The sequence below is a fragment of the Panthera pardus genome, unplaced genomic scaffold (genome assembly GCF_024362965.1).
Source record: "Panthera pardus isolate Hobbes unplaced genomic scaffold, ASM2436296v1 HiC_scaffold_10, whole genome shotgun sequence".
NCBI lineage: Eukaryota > Metazoa > Chordata > Mammalia > Carnivora > Felidae > Panthera > Panthera pardus.
The window spans coordinates 11,251,478-11,271,986 of record NW_026526655.1 but is presented as its reverse complement, the minus strand read 5'-3'; the positions used below and the strand labels follow the sequence as shown (position 1 = coordinate 11,271,986).

General features: G+C 44.2%; 1 protein-coding gene across 6 annotated transcripts in view; it reads right to left on the bottom strand.

The window, feature by feature from the left end:
- Positions 1–11,714: 11,714 nt before the first annotated feature.
- The window catches only part of LOC109264954 (thiamine transporter 2-like), a 43,216-nt gene continuing 34,421 nt past the window's right edge, over positions 11,715–20,509 (bottom strand). For 3 of the 6 annotated variants that reach the window (XM_053904167.1, XM_053904174.1, XM_053904171.1), the window contains exon 6: positions 14,525–14,732. In XM_053904167.1, coding sequence (XP_053760142.1) covers positions 14,559–14,732 — 174 coding nt within the window. In that variant the 3' untranslated portion in view covers positions 14,525–14,558. Of the gene's footprint in view, positions 13,602–13,622; positions 14,470–14,524; positions 14,733–14,765; positions 15,139–20,509 lie in introns of those variants that run through there. The other 3 variants (XR_008422663.1, XM_053904175.1, XM_053904168.1) reach the window with 3 other exon arrangements.

Here is a 20,509-nt window from a genome sequence, read left to right as displayed (position 1 = left end):
GCTGAAGTGACCAAATGCAATGAAATCACAAAAGGAAACAGGAATTGAGTAACCATGTAAAGTAAGACCCCCAAAGGGAGCCCCTGAAAAGATAGTCTTCCTTGCCCCTGGGAATTCAGAAGATAGGGTTTGAGAAGGAGGTCTGACGTGAGCTTCCTCAGACTCTAAGTTGACACCCACCCATCTCTATGTCTGGTTCCTTTTCCGCATCCAAGAGCCCTGAGCTTTTATTTAGTGCCCTCTGACTACTCGGCACTCCGTAGTTACTCTCAGCCTCTAGAGTTTATCCCATGGTCCCCATCCTCTGACTCACACTTCTGCCTGGCTCTGTCTTTATTTTTTTTTAATTTCTATTTCATTTTATTTTTGAGAGAGAGAGACAGAGAGACAAAGCATGAGCAGGGGGAGGAGCAGAGAGAGAGGGAGACACAGAATCCGAAGCAGGCTCCAGGCTCTGAGCTGTCAGCACAGAGCCTGACGCGGGGCTCGAACTCTGGACTGTGAGATCATGACCTGAGCTGAAATCAGATGCTCAACCAACTGAGCCACCCCCAGCCTCCGCCTTTAGAACCACCTCCTGTCACATAACTATTCTCAGCAAGAGAGAGTCCCATCCATCTCTCCCCCAGCCTTTCCTCACTGAGGACTCCTTGTGGCAGTTTTCCCACAAAGTGAGGTTGACCGGCCGAATCCTGGGACACGCAGCCCTCCGAGCATCAAAGATGTAGCACGTCTTCAGCTTCTGCTCTCCCCGTCCCGCTCACTAGAGATGTGAGCTTTTTTTCAGGCAGTAAAAGTAGGAGATGGGGGCTGTCAGGATTGGCTAAGTTGCCATCACTCAGTATTGACATCAACGGGTGAAGAAAGGATCCAGGCAGCAGGGCGAACCAGCGACCGTTCTTGAACGTTTATTTGTCAAACATCGTGCTGGGTCCTGGGAGGGACACCAAGACGCAATTCCTTTGTTAGTTAGCTGACAATCTGATATAGAAAAGAAAGTAAGGGTAAATCTGTAATGGCTATTGGCAGAAAAAAAAAAAAAGCAAAGTCCAGATTATATTAAACAAAGGTCACTAACAAAACCACGTAAATGAAGGACAAAGCATTAGACTTCTGTATGTTTTGTTACTCTTTTGTTATGGGCTGAATTGCATCCCCCCCAAATCCGGATGTCGAAGCCCTCACTCCCAGCATCTCAGAATGTGACTATGTTTGGAAATGGGCTCTTTAAAGAGGTGATGAAGTCCAAAGAAGGTCCTTAAGGTGGGTTCTAAACAAATATGACTGGTGTTCTTAGAAGACGAGAAAATTAGGACACAGACGTGCCCAGAAGGAAGACCGTGCGATGACAGAGCAAGAAGGCAGCCATCTTGCAGCTGAGGAGAAAGGCTGCAGACCAAACCCACTGCCGGCTTCATCTCAGGCCTTGAGCCACGGAACTTGGACTTGATCTTGGACTTCCCGCCTCCAGAACTGTGAGAAAATAAATTCCTGGCGGTTAAGCCACCCCATGTATGGTATTTTGTTAGGGCCGCCCTGACAAAACAATACTTCTTTTGGGACACGCCTGATGACTGTCAACAATACGTGTGTTTATGGGGGTCCTGAGTCACAAGGCTAAATTGATGCTGTGGCTTAGGTGAATCTGTGTGACAAGCTGTCCCTGATACTTAAAAGAAAGAAGCATGGGGCGTCTGGGTGACTCAGTCAGTTAAGCATCCAACTCTTGATTTCAGCTCAGATCATGATCTCATGGCTCATGGGATGAAGTCCCACGTTGGGCTCTGCACCACTGTGGATTCCCAATCTCCCTCTGTCCCTAGCCCCACGCCCACCTCTCTCAAAAATAAATAAATAAACTTTAAATAATCAAGTTGAAAAAAAGAAGGAGGAAATGTAGGGCTGTTGTACCCACAATGTGGCATGCGTGTGCAGTGTGCTTCCTACTTTGCCTGCATACACTCGGCTCTCGCTTCCTCCTCCCGAGCAGGGTCCACACTCATTCCCACTATATGAAGCTATGACAAATTCACAAGGCAGTCAGACAGGATCCATGTATCGGGGCTTGGTGGCGAGGGCTGGAAAGCACGGGAAGAGCACTCCGTGTGAGCGCATATCCCACGTCTCGCGTCAGTTGCTTGAACGTGCCTGTCTGGGATCCAATCGCAAATATGGGTCTTCATTTAGGCCGTCTGAATCACTGGGAAAACAAAGTGAGAATAATATCAGATTGGAAAATGAAGACATTTGCTGAGTTCAGTAGAACTACAGAAATATTTCCCTTAAATTGCGACCCACCTCTTTCTTTTCAGCACTCCGTCCGTCTGGGAAATGTGTGCCTCGGGGCAAAAGATGAGGACAGTTATTGCAAAGACAAGGGCCGACCCTCACGTTGCAGTGACGATAGGCTCTGCCATTCTCCGGCTCTGGTCCAAACCAGAGCAAACGTGACAGAGAGGACTCCACAGGGAACAAGAAGCCATGAGATTCAGCGCTATGGAAACCACTCTGGATGTTTTCAAGAACTACCTCTGCACCTCTGATGGAGATGCCTACAGCCAGTATCACACTTGGCCTTGGATTATAATTCTTTGTACACAACCCACCCCACCCAATGACTCTCCAAGGCAGGATCTACTCCATCTTTGAACTGGCTTCAAACCTGCCTTTATAGCTAGGGGTTTCTCAGGGAACATTTGTCAACAGAAAGCACATTCTTCCAAAATATTTAAATCCTTCTAAATACTACTCATAATCTGAATCATAAAATGTCATTTGTATTTCGATTGGTATCTTCCAAGGGAATGAGGCTATTGAGGACCAACTGAACTGTAGTTTCCTTTTGATTTCGGCTCAGGTCATGATCTCACGGTTCATGAGTTCAAGCCCCACATTGGGCTCTGTGCTGATAGTTCAGAGCCTGGAGCCTGCTTTGCATTCTACTTCTCCCTCTCTCTCTGCCCCTCCCCTGCTCATGCTCTGCCTCTATCTTTCTCTCAAAATTAAGTAAACATTAAAAAAAAAAATGGACTACCAGGGTCATTGGGTGGGTCAGTGAGTTACGCATCCAACTCTTGAGTTCAGCTCAGGTCATGATCTCATAGTTTTGTGAGTCCGAGCCCTGAGTCGAGCTCTGTGCTGACAGTGCGAATCCTACCTAGGATTCTCTCTCTCTCTCTCTCTGCCCCTCCCCCTCTCACGCTCTCTCTCTCTCTCTCTCTCTCTCTGTCTCAAAATAAATAAACTTTAAAAATAAATTTAAGAATAAATAAATAAAACAGAATGGACTAGCACAGTCTGGCAAAAGGACACAGATTAGAGGACTAGTCAGAGCCCCTCTAAGCTCATGAGTCTCAAAAATAAAACTTAAAAACATCCATCAAAGTTTAAGTTACTAAGTAAGATCTGAAATGAAGCCAAAAGTAAGCCTGAGCCTTCACAATACCCCAACCAAGGTTAAATTGATATAAACAGAAAAGAACGAAGAGAAATCCCACATCCACCAAAGCTGACCCACTTAGCACAGCCTGATGGCATTACTTTTTGTAGTTAGGGAGATCGAAAGCGAAACTAATAATACCGAGAGTCTAAATGCGTACTGCTCGCTAAATTCATAGGGGAAAGTGACGGGGCCTGCTCTGCAGGGGTGGGGCTCTGCCCCTGATGCGAAGAATAAGTGGCCCCAGTAGATAGGAATCTAAGGCAAATGCAGCCCTCCATATTTTGGTAGTGGATGTATTTCTGAATATTTGTTTGAAATGGCTCTTTGTGAATAAAACAGCATTTTTAATCAATTAGGGACCCTTGTTTCCCTGTAACTGAAACCGTCATCTCAAAACAGAATTCCAGTTGTAGGTAAATCACTTCCAAGTGCTCTGTTGGTGTTAGTAGCTGAAATGCATGGGCAGCGGGGGCAGGAAGGCTGTTCTCATGGTTCCTTGCCTTGCTCTGTTCTCACTGCCCATCTTCCAAGTGACTTTTAAGTGAGATTAAGATGTTCCGGGAGGTGGGATATGGTAAAATCAAAACAAAGGCAAAAAGAAACTTTTCATGTTAAAAGTTTGTATTTATTAGGACATTTAGAAAAACGCTGTCGACAAATAGGAATACAAGATTAAAAAAGGAGCAGAGGTAGAAGCACAGACATGGGAAGGAAATAATCACCTAGGTCTAAAGAACGTTAATTGCGATCCTATCTGACGGAGCCCCATGAGGTCAGCTCTTCATTCAGAGCGAGCATGTTGTGCTCGCGTCCTTGTTTTCACTGTTGGCTATTTGACTAGAAACTTTCCAGATGGGAAACCTGAAAACACCCAAAGCAGAAGAAAAAACAAAAACAGGAACCTCAATGCAGGAGCAAAGAGGGTCAGTCTCAGAACAGCACATGAGGACAGGTGGGGCAGGCGAATGGAGCAGAGGAACGTTCCAGGGTCTCCTGGGCAGGGACAGAGGCCACGTGGCCCGCCTAGCTGCAGCACTGCTTCTTGCAACAGCACGTCTGCTGACAACAGCACTTCTGCTGGCAGCAGCCCTTCCCGCAGCCACACGAGCCGCAGCCACACGAGCGGCGGCAGCAGCAGACCACGGGGACGCTGCAGCAGCCCCCGCAGCAGCCGCAGCAGCAGGGACAGCAGCTGGAGCAGCAGCCCACCCGGTAGCACCGGCAGGTGGTGCAGCTGCCGCAGCCGCCGCCGCAGCCGCCGCCGCAGCCGCCGCCGCAGCCGCCGCCGCAGCCGCCGCCGCAGCCGCCGCCGCAGCCGCCGCAGCCGCCGCCGCAGCCGCCGCCGCAGCCACCGCAACTTCCGCAGCCACAGCACCCCATGGTGTCGGCAGAGAGGACTCGGGAGAGGGGAGGAGGGAGACTCAGGAGGTGAGGGAGGTCTGGTGCCGCCTCCTGCGGGGGGAGGGGCTTATATAGCATCTTGAAGCAGGTGGGGATGGAGCCGCCCAGGACCCGTGACCCTGAGCACTTCCTCATTGCCGCAGCTTCCACGATAAGCTCATCTAGGGTTGTTCCTTGTTTACATTCTAGCCGATGACATTTGACCCAATACATTTGCTAATTTTAGCTTTTCTTCTTAAAGTCATTTTATTTTATTTTTTTAATGTTTATTTATTTTGAGACAGAAAGAGAGAATGAGCACCCACGTGCACAGGGGAGGGGCAGAGAGAGAGAGAGAGAGAGAGAGAGGGAGAGACTCCCCAGGAGCCTCCGTGCTGTCAGCTCAGAGCCCGACTCAGAGCTCCATCTCATGAACCGTGAGGTCACGATCTGAGCCGAAATCAAGAGCTGGACGCTTAACCGACTGAGTCGTGCAGGTGCCCCTTCTCACAGTCATTTTAGAGGCAGACTAAGAGATGCTCACATTTGGGAGGTGATCTCCATTTCCACAGAAACACAGCTGAACCTTTGAGATGTTAACCTAAGAAAGCACTTGATTACTGCCAGCTCCTTTTCTCCTGGGTGATTTTCTCTCCATATATTCAGTTGGAGCCCTCCCCTCCTCCCCACCCCTGGCTCTAACAGAAACTTCCAAGAGGTCGAGTCCATATGAACAACCGAGTTGAACAAACCATTTGTCTCTGATTTTGTCACATCTATCACTGTTGTGTGGCTCACACCTTGTTAAATGGGTCCCTTTGGTTCTTGCGAGGTTTACATGTTCACAGCTACCTTTCCAAAGAAATGTGGACTATTTTTAAACTAAATGATCCTCTTTTCTCCCTCAACCCCAAAAGTTCTCTACTGAAAGTCTTGACCCGACGCTCCCTTCTCTCCCACTATACTCCCTCCCTACGTGCTCACATCCAGAACCGGGGCTTCAATTTCCATGTGCATTTCACGGATCCCTTCCTCCCATTTAGAATCTCCTTCACACCCCAAATCCCCGACATCCAACTGGTGCTCCGCCCTCTTCCCAAGGCTTTTCCGAGGCACCTGCCATGTCCCAGGCCACAGACTCAAGGCATAATCACCAACCCCACAACACAAAAGGTATATTCCTCCACTGCATGCCTTCTCCATCAAATGGACAATCCATTAAAATCTCGGCTTTGAATCCTTTGTTTCTCTCAGCCCCATTTCTGGTCTTCTTTCCAATTCTGTTGATTCTGCTTCCTTAAAAGCTCTCAAATCTCTTAAAACCTCTTATCTCTTGCCCCACTGCACCCCCCCACCCCAGCTCAAGCACCCCCCCCCCCCAGCTCAAGCACCCCCCCCCCACCCCCTGGTGGTTGAAAGGCTCTAGTCCACATACCACAAAAATAGTTTGGGATCATTAATAACAATGTCAACATGCCCCGGGGACCTTACAGCATTTTCTGTCACTCAGATTCCTGAAGGACAATCTCACTGGACTGGGAAAATAAACTCCGAGCAGCAAGCCATTTACAAAACGTAGTTTGGGGAATCTGTTGATCTCTGAAGATCCCCACGAAGGTCCTCAGAACTCCCTGAAAGGCCAGAGTGCCCTCCATCAACACACACAGTACAGAGCCCGCTTTTGCTCTCATCCTTTTGTCTTCTGTTTTTCCAGCCTCCTTGTTGGTCGCTAGCCCTCAGACCCCACAGGACCCCAGCTACACATTCACCACATCTCACACTTCTTTCTCCCCACATCGGGCCTCTCCTCACTTCTCAGGCCTCTGCACCTGTGTCCCCCAAGGTACCACCCTGCTCTCAAAATTGCCTAGGTCAGCCTCCTTAGCAGACATCAACTGATGTCAAAGCCAAAAACTAATTCCTCATCCAGAGCAAAATACACTGAGGATTACACCATTAAAATGCAGACTCTTAAGAGGATTTATTTCCATTTTTAAAATAATCAGGGGTTGCTTGGGTGACTCAGTCCGTTAGGCATCCGACTTCGGCTCAGGTCATGATCTCCCAATTCCTGGGTTCGAGCCCCGCGTCAGGCTCTGTGCTGACAGCTCAGAGCCTGGAGCCTGCTTTGGATTCTGTGTCTCCCTCTCTTTCGCTGCCCCTCCCCCACTTGCACTCCACCTCTCTGTTTCAAAAGTAAATAAATAATAAAATAAAATAAAATAAAATAAAATAAAATAAAATAAATCAGTATGACCTGGGTATAAGAAATCACCATGACAAGGTGCCTGGCTGGCATAGGCGGTAGAAAATCTGATTCTTGATCTCCGAATCATGAGTTCAAGCCCCCCATTGGGTATGGAGCCTGTTTAAAAAAAAAAAAAAAAAAGGATAGAAATACTGTTATTGGAACGCCCGGGTGGCTCCATTGGTTGAGCATCCAACTCTTGATCTCAGATCGGGTCTTGATCTCAGGGTTGTAAGTTCTGGCCCTGAGCCTAATTAAAAAAAAAAAAAAAAAAAAAAAATCACAATGGTATCTTTAGTTTCCCCTGGCCAACAAATGCAATGATGGCATCTGGCCTTGGCAGTGACCTTTGAATCTGTTGCCAATTCACATCCCCAGCTCCCAGGGTCATTTCTATCCCAAGCTCTTTGAGGTCAGGGACGACACCTTGACCTTCACTGTAGCAGCTCCCTCAGAGCTCACAGATCACCTGACCCAGGGGCTGCCTGATGACGGGTGTGGTCCGCACGCCCCGCGGGCACAGGCGGCTTGGGAAGACGGAGATGTTGCCTGGCCCCGTTGGTAGCCTCACCACGCTCCTGGTTCCCAGGAGGATTCCCTAGATTTTGTAAGTGTTTTAAACTTAAACTGGAATATAGGTTTATTTAAACAGTAAACTACACAGGTGATGAAGCCAAAGATATCTAAAAGGGAAGCACATAAGAGATGATGCGATTCTTCCCTGTAAATAGAGCCAAATAGCAACAAGGAAGTGGTCACGTGTCTTCCTGCTCCTGCTCCCGGGTTGGTATATAAGCCCCTCCCCCAGCAGGAGGCAGCACCAGACCTCGCTCACCTCCTGAGTCTCCCTCCTCCCCTCTCCCGAGTCCTCTCTGCGAACACCATGGGGTGCTGTGGCTGCGGAAGTTGCGGTGGCTGCGGCGGCTGCGGCGGCGGCTGCGGTGGCTGCGGTAGTGGCTGCGGTGGCTGCGGTGGCGGCTGCGGCGGCTGCGGCGGCTGCGGCGGCGGCTGCGGCAGCTGCACCACCTGCCGGTGCTACCGGGTGGGCTGCTGCTCCAGCTGCTGTCCCTGCTGCTGCGGCTGCTGCGGGGGCTGCTGCAGCGTCCCCGTGGTCTGCTGCTGCCGCCGCTCGTGTGGCTGCGGCTCGTGTGGCTGCGGGAAGGGCTGCTGCCAGCAGAAGTGCTGTTGTCAGCAGACGTGCTGTTGCAAGAAGCAGTGCTGCAGCTAATGCTGCGGTGTGCAGAGCTGGTAAGACTTCCACTTCCCCCGCCTTGAAAATACTCCCTTCCTGTCTCTCTTCGGTGCCTTAAGTCCTTCGATCAGAAGTCCCCGAACCAAGAGAAATTACCTAATGGAAGAAATCCGTATGCAGCCCAGCACCAGAGCGATTGTGCAAATTACTAATGAAGTCATGATTCCGAATACCTGGTTGGCTGGGACTATCCACTGGCTTTCAGTTCTGTCTTTGCCCACTTTTTCTCGTCTTCTTGCATAGTTTTTTCCCCTTTTTTCTTCTGTGTTCTTAGTCACTGCATAATCCTGTCTAAATTTCCTAATAAAATAAAAACTAGAAGTCCATCAAAAGTGTTCTTTTTGCCTTTGTTGTGTTTGGGCGCGTGGAATCCTGGTTTGTGCTGAAGATTGTGAGAGAATTTATCTTTGCAGGAAGTCTTAAGAGCCCGACGGTGGCAGCACGTTCAAGGGTGGTCCTAGAAGCCCCTGCCAGGTCTCTGGGGACCAATATCTCCCCTCAGTGAAACTTCACCCTCCTCACAGACCCCTCACTCCCTTATAGCCCCGTGTGCCGTCTCCCCAGAGGTCCAGTTCCTTTGTGTCGATGTATGGACGGACATACCCCTTTAGTGGCCTATTGAACCCTCCGTGGGCATTCCCATCAGGACTCAAATACAGAATTTCATGGTGGGCCTGAGACCATCTGGGCTTTGCACGGGGTCTCTTTTGTTGACACATTCAATCTTTTCCTTCCCTTCTTTCTGCTGTTTTGTGCATACAGTTTTCTTCTTTCACCTTTTTCAGTACACCGCAACGTTCAATTACAGAAATCTGAAACATGCGTTCGAGCTGTAAATTCTCCTGGTGCCTCTGTCTTCTGAACTACCTCTAGCAAAAGTGATACATGAAAAGGAGATCTGATGAAAGGAAGCCCAGTGAAAAGGGGGTTTTCAGTGCTTCTTTGAGTGAGGAAGTCTTTTCTTCCACTGCTTCAATTTCATTTACAACAAGAGGGTAAACTGCTCTTTTCTTTTTTCTTCCCTTCTCCTGTTTTCCATTTTCTTTTCTTTTCTTTTCCTTTCTTTGCTTTTCCTTTCTTTTCTCTTCTCTTCTTTCTTTTTTCTTTTCTTTTCTTTCTTCTCCTCTCCCCGCCTTGTCCTTTCCTTTCCTTTTTTCTTATTCTGATTATTTTCTACAGCTTTTTCCAGCTGTTATATTAGCAGTAGAGACCATAGGCTGACGAGAATTTGGATCACGGTGATCCAGTATTTTCACACATTGATGTATCTGTCCAGAAAGGGTAGGGGGGAAGCTATGGCAGATAACATGTTCTAATAAAATAAATGAACCACATAGCTAGGCTCAAAAACAAGCGAACTATTTCTGTGGACCAAACATAGAATGGAAATGCTGACTGCAAGGCTGTATTCATGACCTTGCTGGGGTCAGGGTCTAGAAGTGCGCTGTAGGCATGAGGAGAGTGGGAATATGATCACAGAGATCAGATATTCGATGTAGAGAGGGGATGACAGCAAGGCAAACTTTTGGGATTTTGTGCCAGGGTGGGGCCCCTTTCGTCTTGAAAAAATTCTATGACTCTTTTCCACCTGGGGCTCTGGCCTGTGAACTGGTATCCATCAAAGACATATGGACCTCGTCCCAAGTTCACAAATTGTCTTAAATTATCTGCAGGCTTGAGAACAATCTATGATATCCCACTACACTATGGGATGGGGCTTGGAGGTGGGGCAGGAAAATATTCTAGGAAAACTTCGAGACAGGTAAAAGCCAAGTCAAGAGTTGGGGTAAGGAGAGAGAAAGCAAAAGAAATGAAAGGGGAAGCAAAACAGCTCTCACCTAGAGGAAGCTGGCAAAATTTCAAAACCTCCTTGTAGTAGGAAGTCTCAAACATGGTGCCCAATGATCCCTGCCTCCTGGTGTTCGCACTCTTGTGAAATCATCTGCTCTTCATTATGTGCTGGCTCTAGGTACAGGTGAAGAGAATGCCACAAAAGTGACAGGATATCACATCCTTGATTAGGTTACAACAGTCTGTGACTTCCACCTTCAAGCCAACTCTTGATTTGTTGGCTTGCACTCTCTGATGAAACAAGCTGACATCTTGGAAAGGCCCACATGGCCAGGAACTGAGGGCAGTCTCCAGTCAACAGCCAGCAAAGAGTTGAAGCTCTCAGCTCAGTAGCCACGAGGAGCTGAATCCTGCCAACAATTACATGAACTTGGAAATGCATTATGGCCCAGTCAGGATCCTGCCCCCTTGACATGACCACAGCCTGGTCAACACCTTGACTGGAGCCTATAAGAGACCCTGAAGTAGAGGACCCAGCTACGATGTGCCCAGATTCCTGGGACTCAGAAACTGTGAGATAATAAATGTGGAGTGTTTTAAGCCACAAGGGTTGGGTTAACTTGTTATATAATGCTGAATAACTAACACACATTTGAAAATATCTAATGTTAAGAACGAACAACAAAATAAGCTTGCAACATGAATTCATTTCAGATTAAATTGACTTTGTAGAACTAACAGTGTCTTTTAAATTATATATTTTTGGATCTTTAAGACAATAAGTAAGCGAATGACTTCTATTTAAAAAAAAAGAAGGATTTATAGTGAAAATACAGGTAAAAACAAGAATAGATTGATATCAAAATCTCAAGAATAAAAAGATACGTGAGTTGAAATAAAAAATCAACAAAATAAGACACCCTCAAAGAGAGAATTTGTGAATTGTAAGATAGACATTGGCTGCTCACTCAGTATACAACAGAGAGAAACAGAGTCCCAGAGTAGAAACTGAAGTTGTTTGTCTCGACATGATAACTAATCCGAGAAAAGGGTTTTGAAGACTTTTCCAATGGGAAAAGTCCTGCCTCCTATGCCCAAGGATTTCTTTCTACCACCCTCAAGCTTATTTACCTTGGGTTTAAATTCCAGACACTCCTGGATGGATTAGATTTTAGGCAGCTTTTTACTCTAAAAAACATCGGACTCCAAATTATCATGAAGCAATGGTAGCATTTTCCATTATGACTGCTCTTGAATATTAAGTTGCTTAAAATTCATTAGAACCCTTTCGCTCATGCAGATCAAGTAAGAATTTGGTAAACTGCTCATCTACTTCTTTTCTAGGGATACCAACCAGCCAACACCACAAGTATCCATGAAGTAGACTATTCTGACCACTGCTTTGGCTCCATTGTCCATTATGGTAACCATACCCATCTTGTCTTTAGCAACTCAATGTCTCCATGTGGCTCCTGCCACCCTGGGATCCCATCATCTCCATTGTATTTGAATGTCCCCAGTTCATGGGTAGCAGCTCCCACTGGAATTTCTGACCCATAGAGCAAAGCAGCCACAGAGTTCTAGAATGCTGGGCTGCTCTCACAAATATATTCTCAAAGTTACGGTAAAAGATGTGTCTTCTGGACCTTCCCATGTTGGGTGAACAAATCCGCATGATAAATCCACTCTAATATCATACTTTGCCTAAGCTTTGGAATACCTTCCTCTATAGCACACCAAGGCACTTCTGGCATTTCAACTTCTTTAGGGTGGGCTTCATGTTTCAGCTAACCAACCAAACTGGCAACCCATATCAACAAATTCCGCTTGATCCAACTTTACGTTCCCTCTATCATGATCCTACATCCTTAAGGTCCATTTCCACACATATTATCTAGATTTCTAGGTTTCTATACAAGCTGGGGGAACCATGTGTCTCTTTTGGAGTGTAATGCCTCTCCATACATTTTGTATTTTACCTTTTGGGGCCTGCTGAAACAGCTGCCATTATAAGACCCCTCGTTAAGCAGGGGTGGAAGGGCAGCCTCTAAGGGCAAAGACTTGGCAGATCTAGGGGTCAGATGTCCCCAGCTTTATTGAGATCTGACCATATGTCTCCATTCCAGTTTTCAGGATTTCATTTATTCCCAACGAGTGTCCTCACTTTATCAGAAGACAGCCTGCAGGGTTAGGAATTCAATTTATGTTGTAAATCAGCCACTTGCAGAATGAGACTCTGGGTCTGGTTATCAGAAATCTCAGCTCTGTGGCTGCAGATTTGCGTTTATTTCAGGGATGATATTAGAGCTTTCAGGTCATTAATGCAGCACTTTGAGCTGGGAATTTGAAGCCCTGAGGTCATCCTTATTTCTCCCTTATTTTCTCCAGTGAGAATATATATAAATGTGTGTGTGTGTGTGTGTGTGTGTGTGTGTGTGTGTGTACTGCTCCAGGAGCAGCCTGCCAATTCCATTATTCTCTTCAGGTTAAGTAAAACATCCTGAACCGACAAATACACAGCAATCCAGAACCTCACCTCCTATAGGTATTTCAACTGGGCTGAATATTGTCCCGTCCAAAATTGATGCTCATCTGGAACCTATTAATGTGACTTTATTAGGGTCAACCCTAAATCCAACATGATTGGTCTCCTTATACTAAGAGGGGACTTTGGACATAGAGACACAGACACAAAGGGAGAACATCATGTGACACCAGAAGAACAGACTGGAGTGATGTGTCTACAAGTCAAGGGAGGCTAAGAATTGCCAGCAACTGCTAAAATCTAGGAAGAGGCAAGGAAGAACCCTCCCCGAGACCAAGTTTTCAGAGAGCAAGTAGGACCTCACCAACACCTTGATTTCAGACTTCTAGCCTTCATAACTTTGAGAAAATAAGTTCCTGTTGTTTAATGCCTCTCCATTTGTGGTAGTTTTTTATAAGATCATTAGGAAACTAATGTAGTATTTGATTAGGAGGGCCCAATGGTGACACTTGTATGTCTAAAACTACATCATGCCATGACTGTTAGTGGTCTCTTTATGACTGGAAACAGATTCATGGTGGCTTAAAACCTAACTAGATTAGATACCCAGTTCCAGGAAACCCAGAAACAGTTCAGAAAAGTTGGCCTTGTAGATGTGTCAACAACCACTCCTGGTACCAAAATCTGTATCAATCAGGATTCAACCTGAGAAACAGAACCAGTGGAGACATATAGTAAAAAAATGTATTTCAAGGAGTTGGCTTACTTGATTGTCAGGGCTGATGAGGCTAAGTTCAAAACTCATAGGGCAGGCCATCAGGACACGTGGGCTAGAACTCTCAGGCATGACCCGAAGCTCCTGTCCACAGATGGAACGTCTCCTTCTTCTGGGAAGGCTCAGTTCTTCTCTTAAGGCCTTTCAACTGATTGGATTGGTCCCATCTAGATTATCTAGGATAATCTCCCTTACTGAAAGTCAACTAATTATGAACTTTGATCACATCTGCAAAATACATCACAGCAATACCTCCATTAGTGCTTATTAGAATCAATGAGAAACTTGGCCCAGTCAAGTGGACACATAAGACCGTCACAAATTGCAACAAACTCATAAATTAGTTTGAGAAGAACTGAAATCATTACAACATTCAGTCTTTTCATGCAGGGTCATGGTAAAGTTTAAGGAAAAATTTTCCCTTAATTTTTTGGCCTCATTTTGGGGGAATTAAATTATTTTCCCCATTCTAACGTTTTTGGTAGTATACAATATGAATACAATATGGTTATCGCATATTTTATTTTTTTTGAGAGAGAGAGCATGTGCTCCCAGGTGAGTGGGGGAGGGGCAGAGAGAGAGAGAGAGAGAGAGAGGGAGAGAGAGCATCCTAAGCAGACCTCGCGCCGTCAGTGGGGAGTCTGATGCGAGGCTCGATATCATGACCCTGAGATCATGACCTGAGCCGAAATCAAGAGTCTGATGCTTAACTGACCAAGTCACCCAGCAGTCCCGGTTATCACGTATTGATCATTTAATATGCATCAGACCTGTGCTAGAAACTTCTTTATTACCTAGATCAAAACAAATCACACTTTTATGAGGTTGGGCACAGAATGCTAATATATATCATTAACTCTGGGATATTTCATGTTTCTGTTTTTGGATGGTCCCACTTGTCTGATTTCCATGTTGTTTTGGGATGGACTTCAAAGTATTCAAATAGTATTTAGGGTCCCAGTTGCTCACCGAGGCCATAAAGATGGCTGGTTTCAACTTGGTCAACTCCAGTTTTTGGTTGTACCCTGCTCACCAGCCCGTAGCTGAGGTTTTGATGTAGTGTTGATGATAATTCTGTCTTTTACGGTGTCTTAATCTAGGACAAAAAATTAAAATGCCATGTAGTTTAGCGCCATATATTTTCCGAACAGTCCGTCTTCTGAGTCCATGATAGGAGAGACCAGGCTAAAACTGCGTCACTGTGTTCATATCAGAAATGGAGTCCTCTGGATCATGTGGTTTCTGGTCAGTAGTAGAATTACATCTTCCCTGTCTGCATTTGGCTGAATAGATTATGTAAATGCTTCTCATGAGGAAAATTCCAGCAATAACAGAGAAATAACTCCCATAGATTAAAAACTGAAAGAAGACAAAAAAAAAAAAAGAGAGAAATCATGAATGATATAAAAATGGATGTTCAACACTACAGATAGGTAATGATGCTTTACTACTAGCTGTGAGATTTTAAACAGATCATGGATCTTCTCTCTGCCTCAGTTTTCCAAATTATAAAATTGCAATAATACCCATATTTACACATTTGTTGCGAGGATTAGATGAGTTATTACATGTAGGGTGCACAGAAAAGTACCCACATAGTAGAATTCAATCAATGTCAACTGTTTCCGTAGTTCTGAAGTTCTCCATCTATATAGACTCTATATAGACTTCCTTCTCGTTTTTCTTCCTTTTTTTCTATTCACATTTAGTATATGAAATTGGGAGTTCATTTTTTTCTTAGACCATAACATGCTTGACAGTGTTCCTATCCAAAATATTGAAATGATATTAATAGATACGTAGAATTTTAGAACCCAGATATATTACTAATGAATAATACATTAACCTTGAATCATTTTTTAAAAAATTATTTATTTATTTATTTAGAGAACCAGCAAGAAAGGGGCAGAGAGAGAGGCGGGGGACAGAGGATCCCAAGTGGGCTCTGTGCTGACAGCAGAGAGCCTGATGACGGGCTTAAACTCACAAACCGTGGGATCATAAACTGAGCTGAAGTCGGATGCTCAACCGACTGAGTCACTCAGGTGCCCCGACTTTTGGTCATTTTTAACGACTCTCCTTAGATATATAGATCAAGACGACTTAATTATGCTTTGTCTTTTAAAAAATTTAACTATATTAACTCTTAAAATTTTTGTTTGCATCATATGAATTTTCCCTCCCCACTCCAAACTTTAGATGTCTTTCCATTTTAGATGTGTTTTCTGTAAATAGACCATAGTTGTAAGAATCTAACCTGAAAATATTTTTATTGTCTTTATTTATTCGTTTTTTTTTTTTTTTTTTTTTTTTTTTTTTTACTGGTCTGTCTAGCTTGGAATCACTTAACTTTTATTTTTGGAAAATTATAAACATTCACAAAAGTGGACAGAATAGTATACAAATGCCCATAAATCCGTGATCTGGTTTCATCAATTATCAGCTCATAGCCAGTCTTGCTTCCATAGTGCCCCAACCACTTACCTTTTCGTCTCAGATTAATTTGAATCTAGTATCATATCATGTAATGAATATTTCAGTTTATTTCTTTTTAAAAAATGTTTATTTATTTTGAGAGAGAGCAAGAGAGGGCACGCTTGCAAGCTGGGGAAGGACAGAGAGAGAGGATCCCAAGCAGGCTCAGCAATGTCAGAGCCGAGCCCCAGGGTTCCATCTCATGGGATGAGATGAGATCGTGATCTGAGCCAAAATCAAGACTCGGCCGCTTAACTGACTGAGTCACCCAGGGGCCCCTTAGTTTGTATCTTTAAAAATAGGGATGCACGGGGGCACCTTGGTGGCTTAGTCGGTTAAGCGTCTGACTTTGGCTCAGGTCATGATCTCACAGCTCGGGAGTTGGAGCCCCGCGTCCGGCTCTGTGCTGACAGCTCAGACCCTAGGGCCTGCTTCTCTGCCCCTCCCCCACTCACACTCCCGCGCTCTCTCTCTCTCTCTCTCAAAAATAAACATTAAAAAAATAAAAATAAAGATGCACAAAAGCATAACCACAAATCATTATCACACTTAAAAAATTAACAATTAAAAAAATAATTGTTTTCTTTTTTTTTTTTTTATTCTCATTTTCTTTTTTTCATTTAAAATTTTAAATTCAGGAATCATAACCTGAGCTGAAATCAAGGGTCGAACACTCAACGGCGGACCCTAACAATTCTTTAGTATTGTCTAGTCAGGGCTCAAATTTCCCTGCTTGTCTCAGAATAGTTTTAGTTTCTGGGTATGAATCAGATTTCAAAGAAGATCCACACATCGTGATTGATTGCTGAATTTCTCAAGACATGATCAGTCTTCATTTTATTTGTTGGAAACCTGTCCTTTCCCAGACTCTGGTGTTTTATGGGTGACATCCCTGGACGTCACTTAATAAGTTCTTCTGCTTCTCCTGTTTCCTGTGTGTTGGCAGTTCAACCCATGAGTTAATTTATTATTTAGCGATAATTAACCTATTTGTATTTTTTACCGCCCTATTTTCCCTATTTCTCACGCTCTTCAATTTTCCCCTCCTTTCTCGAACTCTTTCGTGTGAACATTTTTCCATGTGCTATGCTTTATTTCTCTCTCCTGTATAATAATTGCATAATCAACGTCTGATTCTTTCCTAGTTACACTTGAAATAGCAGCTCTTAAATAAACAAAGCAATGATGTGTTAAGCTGACGCTGGTGGCTGTTGTACGCTTCAGGTACAGGCAGTAAGGGGGAGAACTGTCTGCAGAGAACTTCAAAACTGTAGCAAAACCGATTAAAAGTCTGTTGCGTGTCGTTATCGTCACGCTGCGGCAATTTGAACAATGCAGGTGATGAAACCCACCTCCCCACCAGAGGGACTTACACCCTGCTCCCCGCTTGGTGTTGCCCCCGGCAGTGGCCCATCGGTAATTCCTGCCCTCCTCTGCAACAGTACAAAATCTTTCGTTCTGAACATCCTTCTGCTGACAGATATCACTGTTGTCGAGTACTTTGGACATCTTTTAAAGAAACTCCTCAAGATGTAAAATGTAACTTTTAAATGCTTCGTGTTTTGATTTACTCACACCTTTCTTTCTTTCTTTCTTTCTTTCTTTCTTTCTTTCTTTCTTTTTCTTTCTTTTCTTTCTTTCTCTTTCTTTCTTTCTTTCTTTCTTCTTCTTTGCTTTTCTTTCTTTCTTTCTTTCTTCTTTCTTTCTTTCTTTCTTTCTTCTTTCATTCTTCTTTCTTTGCTTCTTTCTTTCTTCTTTCTTTCTTCTCTTTCTTTCTTCTTTCTTTGCTTCTTTATTACTTTCTTTGTTTCTTTGCTTCTTTCTTTCTTTCTTTCTTTCTTTCACATTCCTTCTTTTGGGAAATACCTTCCTCTTGGGATAATTTTCTTTCTTCCTCAGGTGCATCTTTGAGAAATTGCTTTTGTAAAGGTTTGTTGGTGATAACACACTCATCCCATTTCCGTTTGTTTGCAAATGTCTTCACTGTGCTCTCGTTTCTATTTATTTATTTATTATTTTTTAACATGCCCTCAGTTTTATTTATTTATCTTTTAATGTTTATTTAGTTTGAGGGAGAGACAGAAGGAGAGCTCAGTGAGTGGGGGAGGGTGAGAGAGAGAGACAGAGAGACAGAGAGACAGAGGGAGAGAATCCCAAGCAGGTTCTGTGCTGTCAGTACACAGCCTGACGTGGGGCTGGGTCTCATGAACCGTGAGATCACGACCTGAGCCAAAACCAAGAATCCAAACGCTTAACTGACTGAGCCACCCAGATGCTCCTTGCTCTCCTATTTATTTATTTATTTGTTTTTTCAATTTTTTTCTAATGTTTATTTATTTTTGAGACGGAGACAGAGAGCGAGTGGGGGAGGGGCAGAGAGAGAGAGGGAGACACAGAATCCAAAGCAGGTTCCGGGCTCTGAGCTGTCCGCACAGAGCCCGTTGCGGGGCTCGAACCCACGAACCGTGAGATCATGACCTGAGCCAAAGTCAGACACTCAACCGACTGAGCCACCCAGGCGCCCTCCTTGCTCTCTTTTCTAAAATGTGGTTTCTCTTTGTCTATAATTCCAGGCTGGCAGTTTTTGTCTCCGACACTTGAAGTCATTGATTTTCTGACTTCCGCGTGAGCTACTGAAAAGTCCGTTGTCTATTATAATTTCTCTATAGCTGATGTTCTGTTTCTCTATTTTTAAGATTTCTTTTTCTTTGATTTTCTGCATTTAACCCAGTGTGTTTAGATATGAATTTTCTTTTACTTACTCTTTTTGAGATTTTTGGGGGCTTCTTAATTCTAAGAATACATGCTTTTGATTACTAGTGGAAAATTCTCAGTGTATATTTATCTGCCTCTCTGCTACCTTAGAATTTTTTTTAATGTTTATTTATTTTTGAGAGAGAGAGACAGAGAGTGAGAGAGAGAGACAGAGAGAGAGAGAGCATGAGCAGGGGGAGGGGCAGAGAGAGAGGGAGACACAGAATCTGAAGCAGGTTCCAGGCTCCAGGCTCTGAGCTGTCAGCACAGAGCCCACTTCGGGGCTTGAATACACAAACCTTTGAGATCAGGACCTGAGCCGAAGTCGGATGCTTAACCCACTGAGCCACCCATGTGCCCCTCTATTACCTCTATTATCTCATCAAATAACTCGAAATAGGTATTTGTTGAACTTTCTCATTTTAATCCCCATGCGTATGAATAATTTCTCCACTTCTCTCACTCTCTGTGCTGCATTCTTGGTGATTTCTTCCCATTCAGTAATTTTTCCTATGTATGTGTCTACGTTGCCCTTAACATGTTTAAGTTCCTAATTCTGATTAGTTCTATTTTTCCCAGATATTCATGATGTATCTTGTTCCATTCTTATGTTATCATTTTCCTCTGTGTACCGACGTGTTAAACATCTTACTTTACATTCTGATGCTAATTCCTCTGTCTCAAATCTCTGTCGGTCTGATTCTTTATTACTTCAGTTGGCTTGCTCCTGGTACTTTATATCTATGCATGATTTTGGACTTTTATATCTGCGGCAGGTTTTTTGATTTCTGCATGGAAGGATAGTCTTCCAGACAGCATTTATTTGGACACGTATAAGTGCCTGGGGCCATTACCAACCAGGGGCACTTTAAACTAAATACTCAGCTTGAAAAATAATGTTTAGCATGTAGAAATTGGGCCCTGGAATTATGTAAGTGCTGGCTTTTGAAGCAAATCTCTAAAATAAATTCCTCTGGCATCACCCCGGTTCATCTTCTTTGCTGGAGATCCCCCCCACCCCCGCCGTAATTTCATGTTCTATTTCATCACTCACTGACAGTGTAGATTTGGGGTCGCCACTAAAACCAACATTCCAGGTCACTGGGAGAATCAGTCCAGCATATGCTGGAGCACATGACAGACCCGGTGTGCCCTTATCTATCTGGTTTCCTGTTCCTGCTTTGACCTCCGGGGCGTTTTCTTATTTCTTACCAATTCAGCCATTTATTAAAAAATCTTCAATTTATATCCAGGAGTTTTAGGTGTTCTATGGCGTCATGTGTTTTTCCGATAACGAGTCGATGGCTTTAGTGGAACGAGGCCTTTCTTATTTTAATATCTTTAAAAGTACGTAGCTTTTAATGAAAGTCTTTCTTAATTTAATATTTTCACATTTGTTTAAACTTTAAACTTAAACAACCTGGACAGCCACCCTTCTTCTCCTTCTTCAAATGCAATCCCTTAACCCCAATTCCTCTAAGGTACCTGCATTCAGATCATTTTCACTAGAACAGAAGAGTAGGAAAGCAAGACAATGTCTGAAGGTCAGGACCCAAACTCATTGAAAATCCATGTATTTTGTTTGATAATGAAAATCTGGCTTCACCTTCAGCTATTCTTTGGGTTAAGATTCCAAAATAGTTTACAAAGTAGCAAAACCTAAGTCCGACGGAACACGTATCTCACATGTTTGAGGTAATGAGTCTGAACTGAACACGCTCATCTGAGCTATCGAGACCGGCAAATATTCCATGATTTCAACACATCTGAAAAATTTCAGGTTTGATGTATGGGAGGCTGCCCAATACCTGAACGAATCCCCATTTCATGCACTTAAAATAATAGCATCGCCGTTCTCCTTTTTGTGAGATAATCTTTCTGTTTGGAGTGCCCCTTCCCTTATTAAG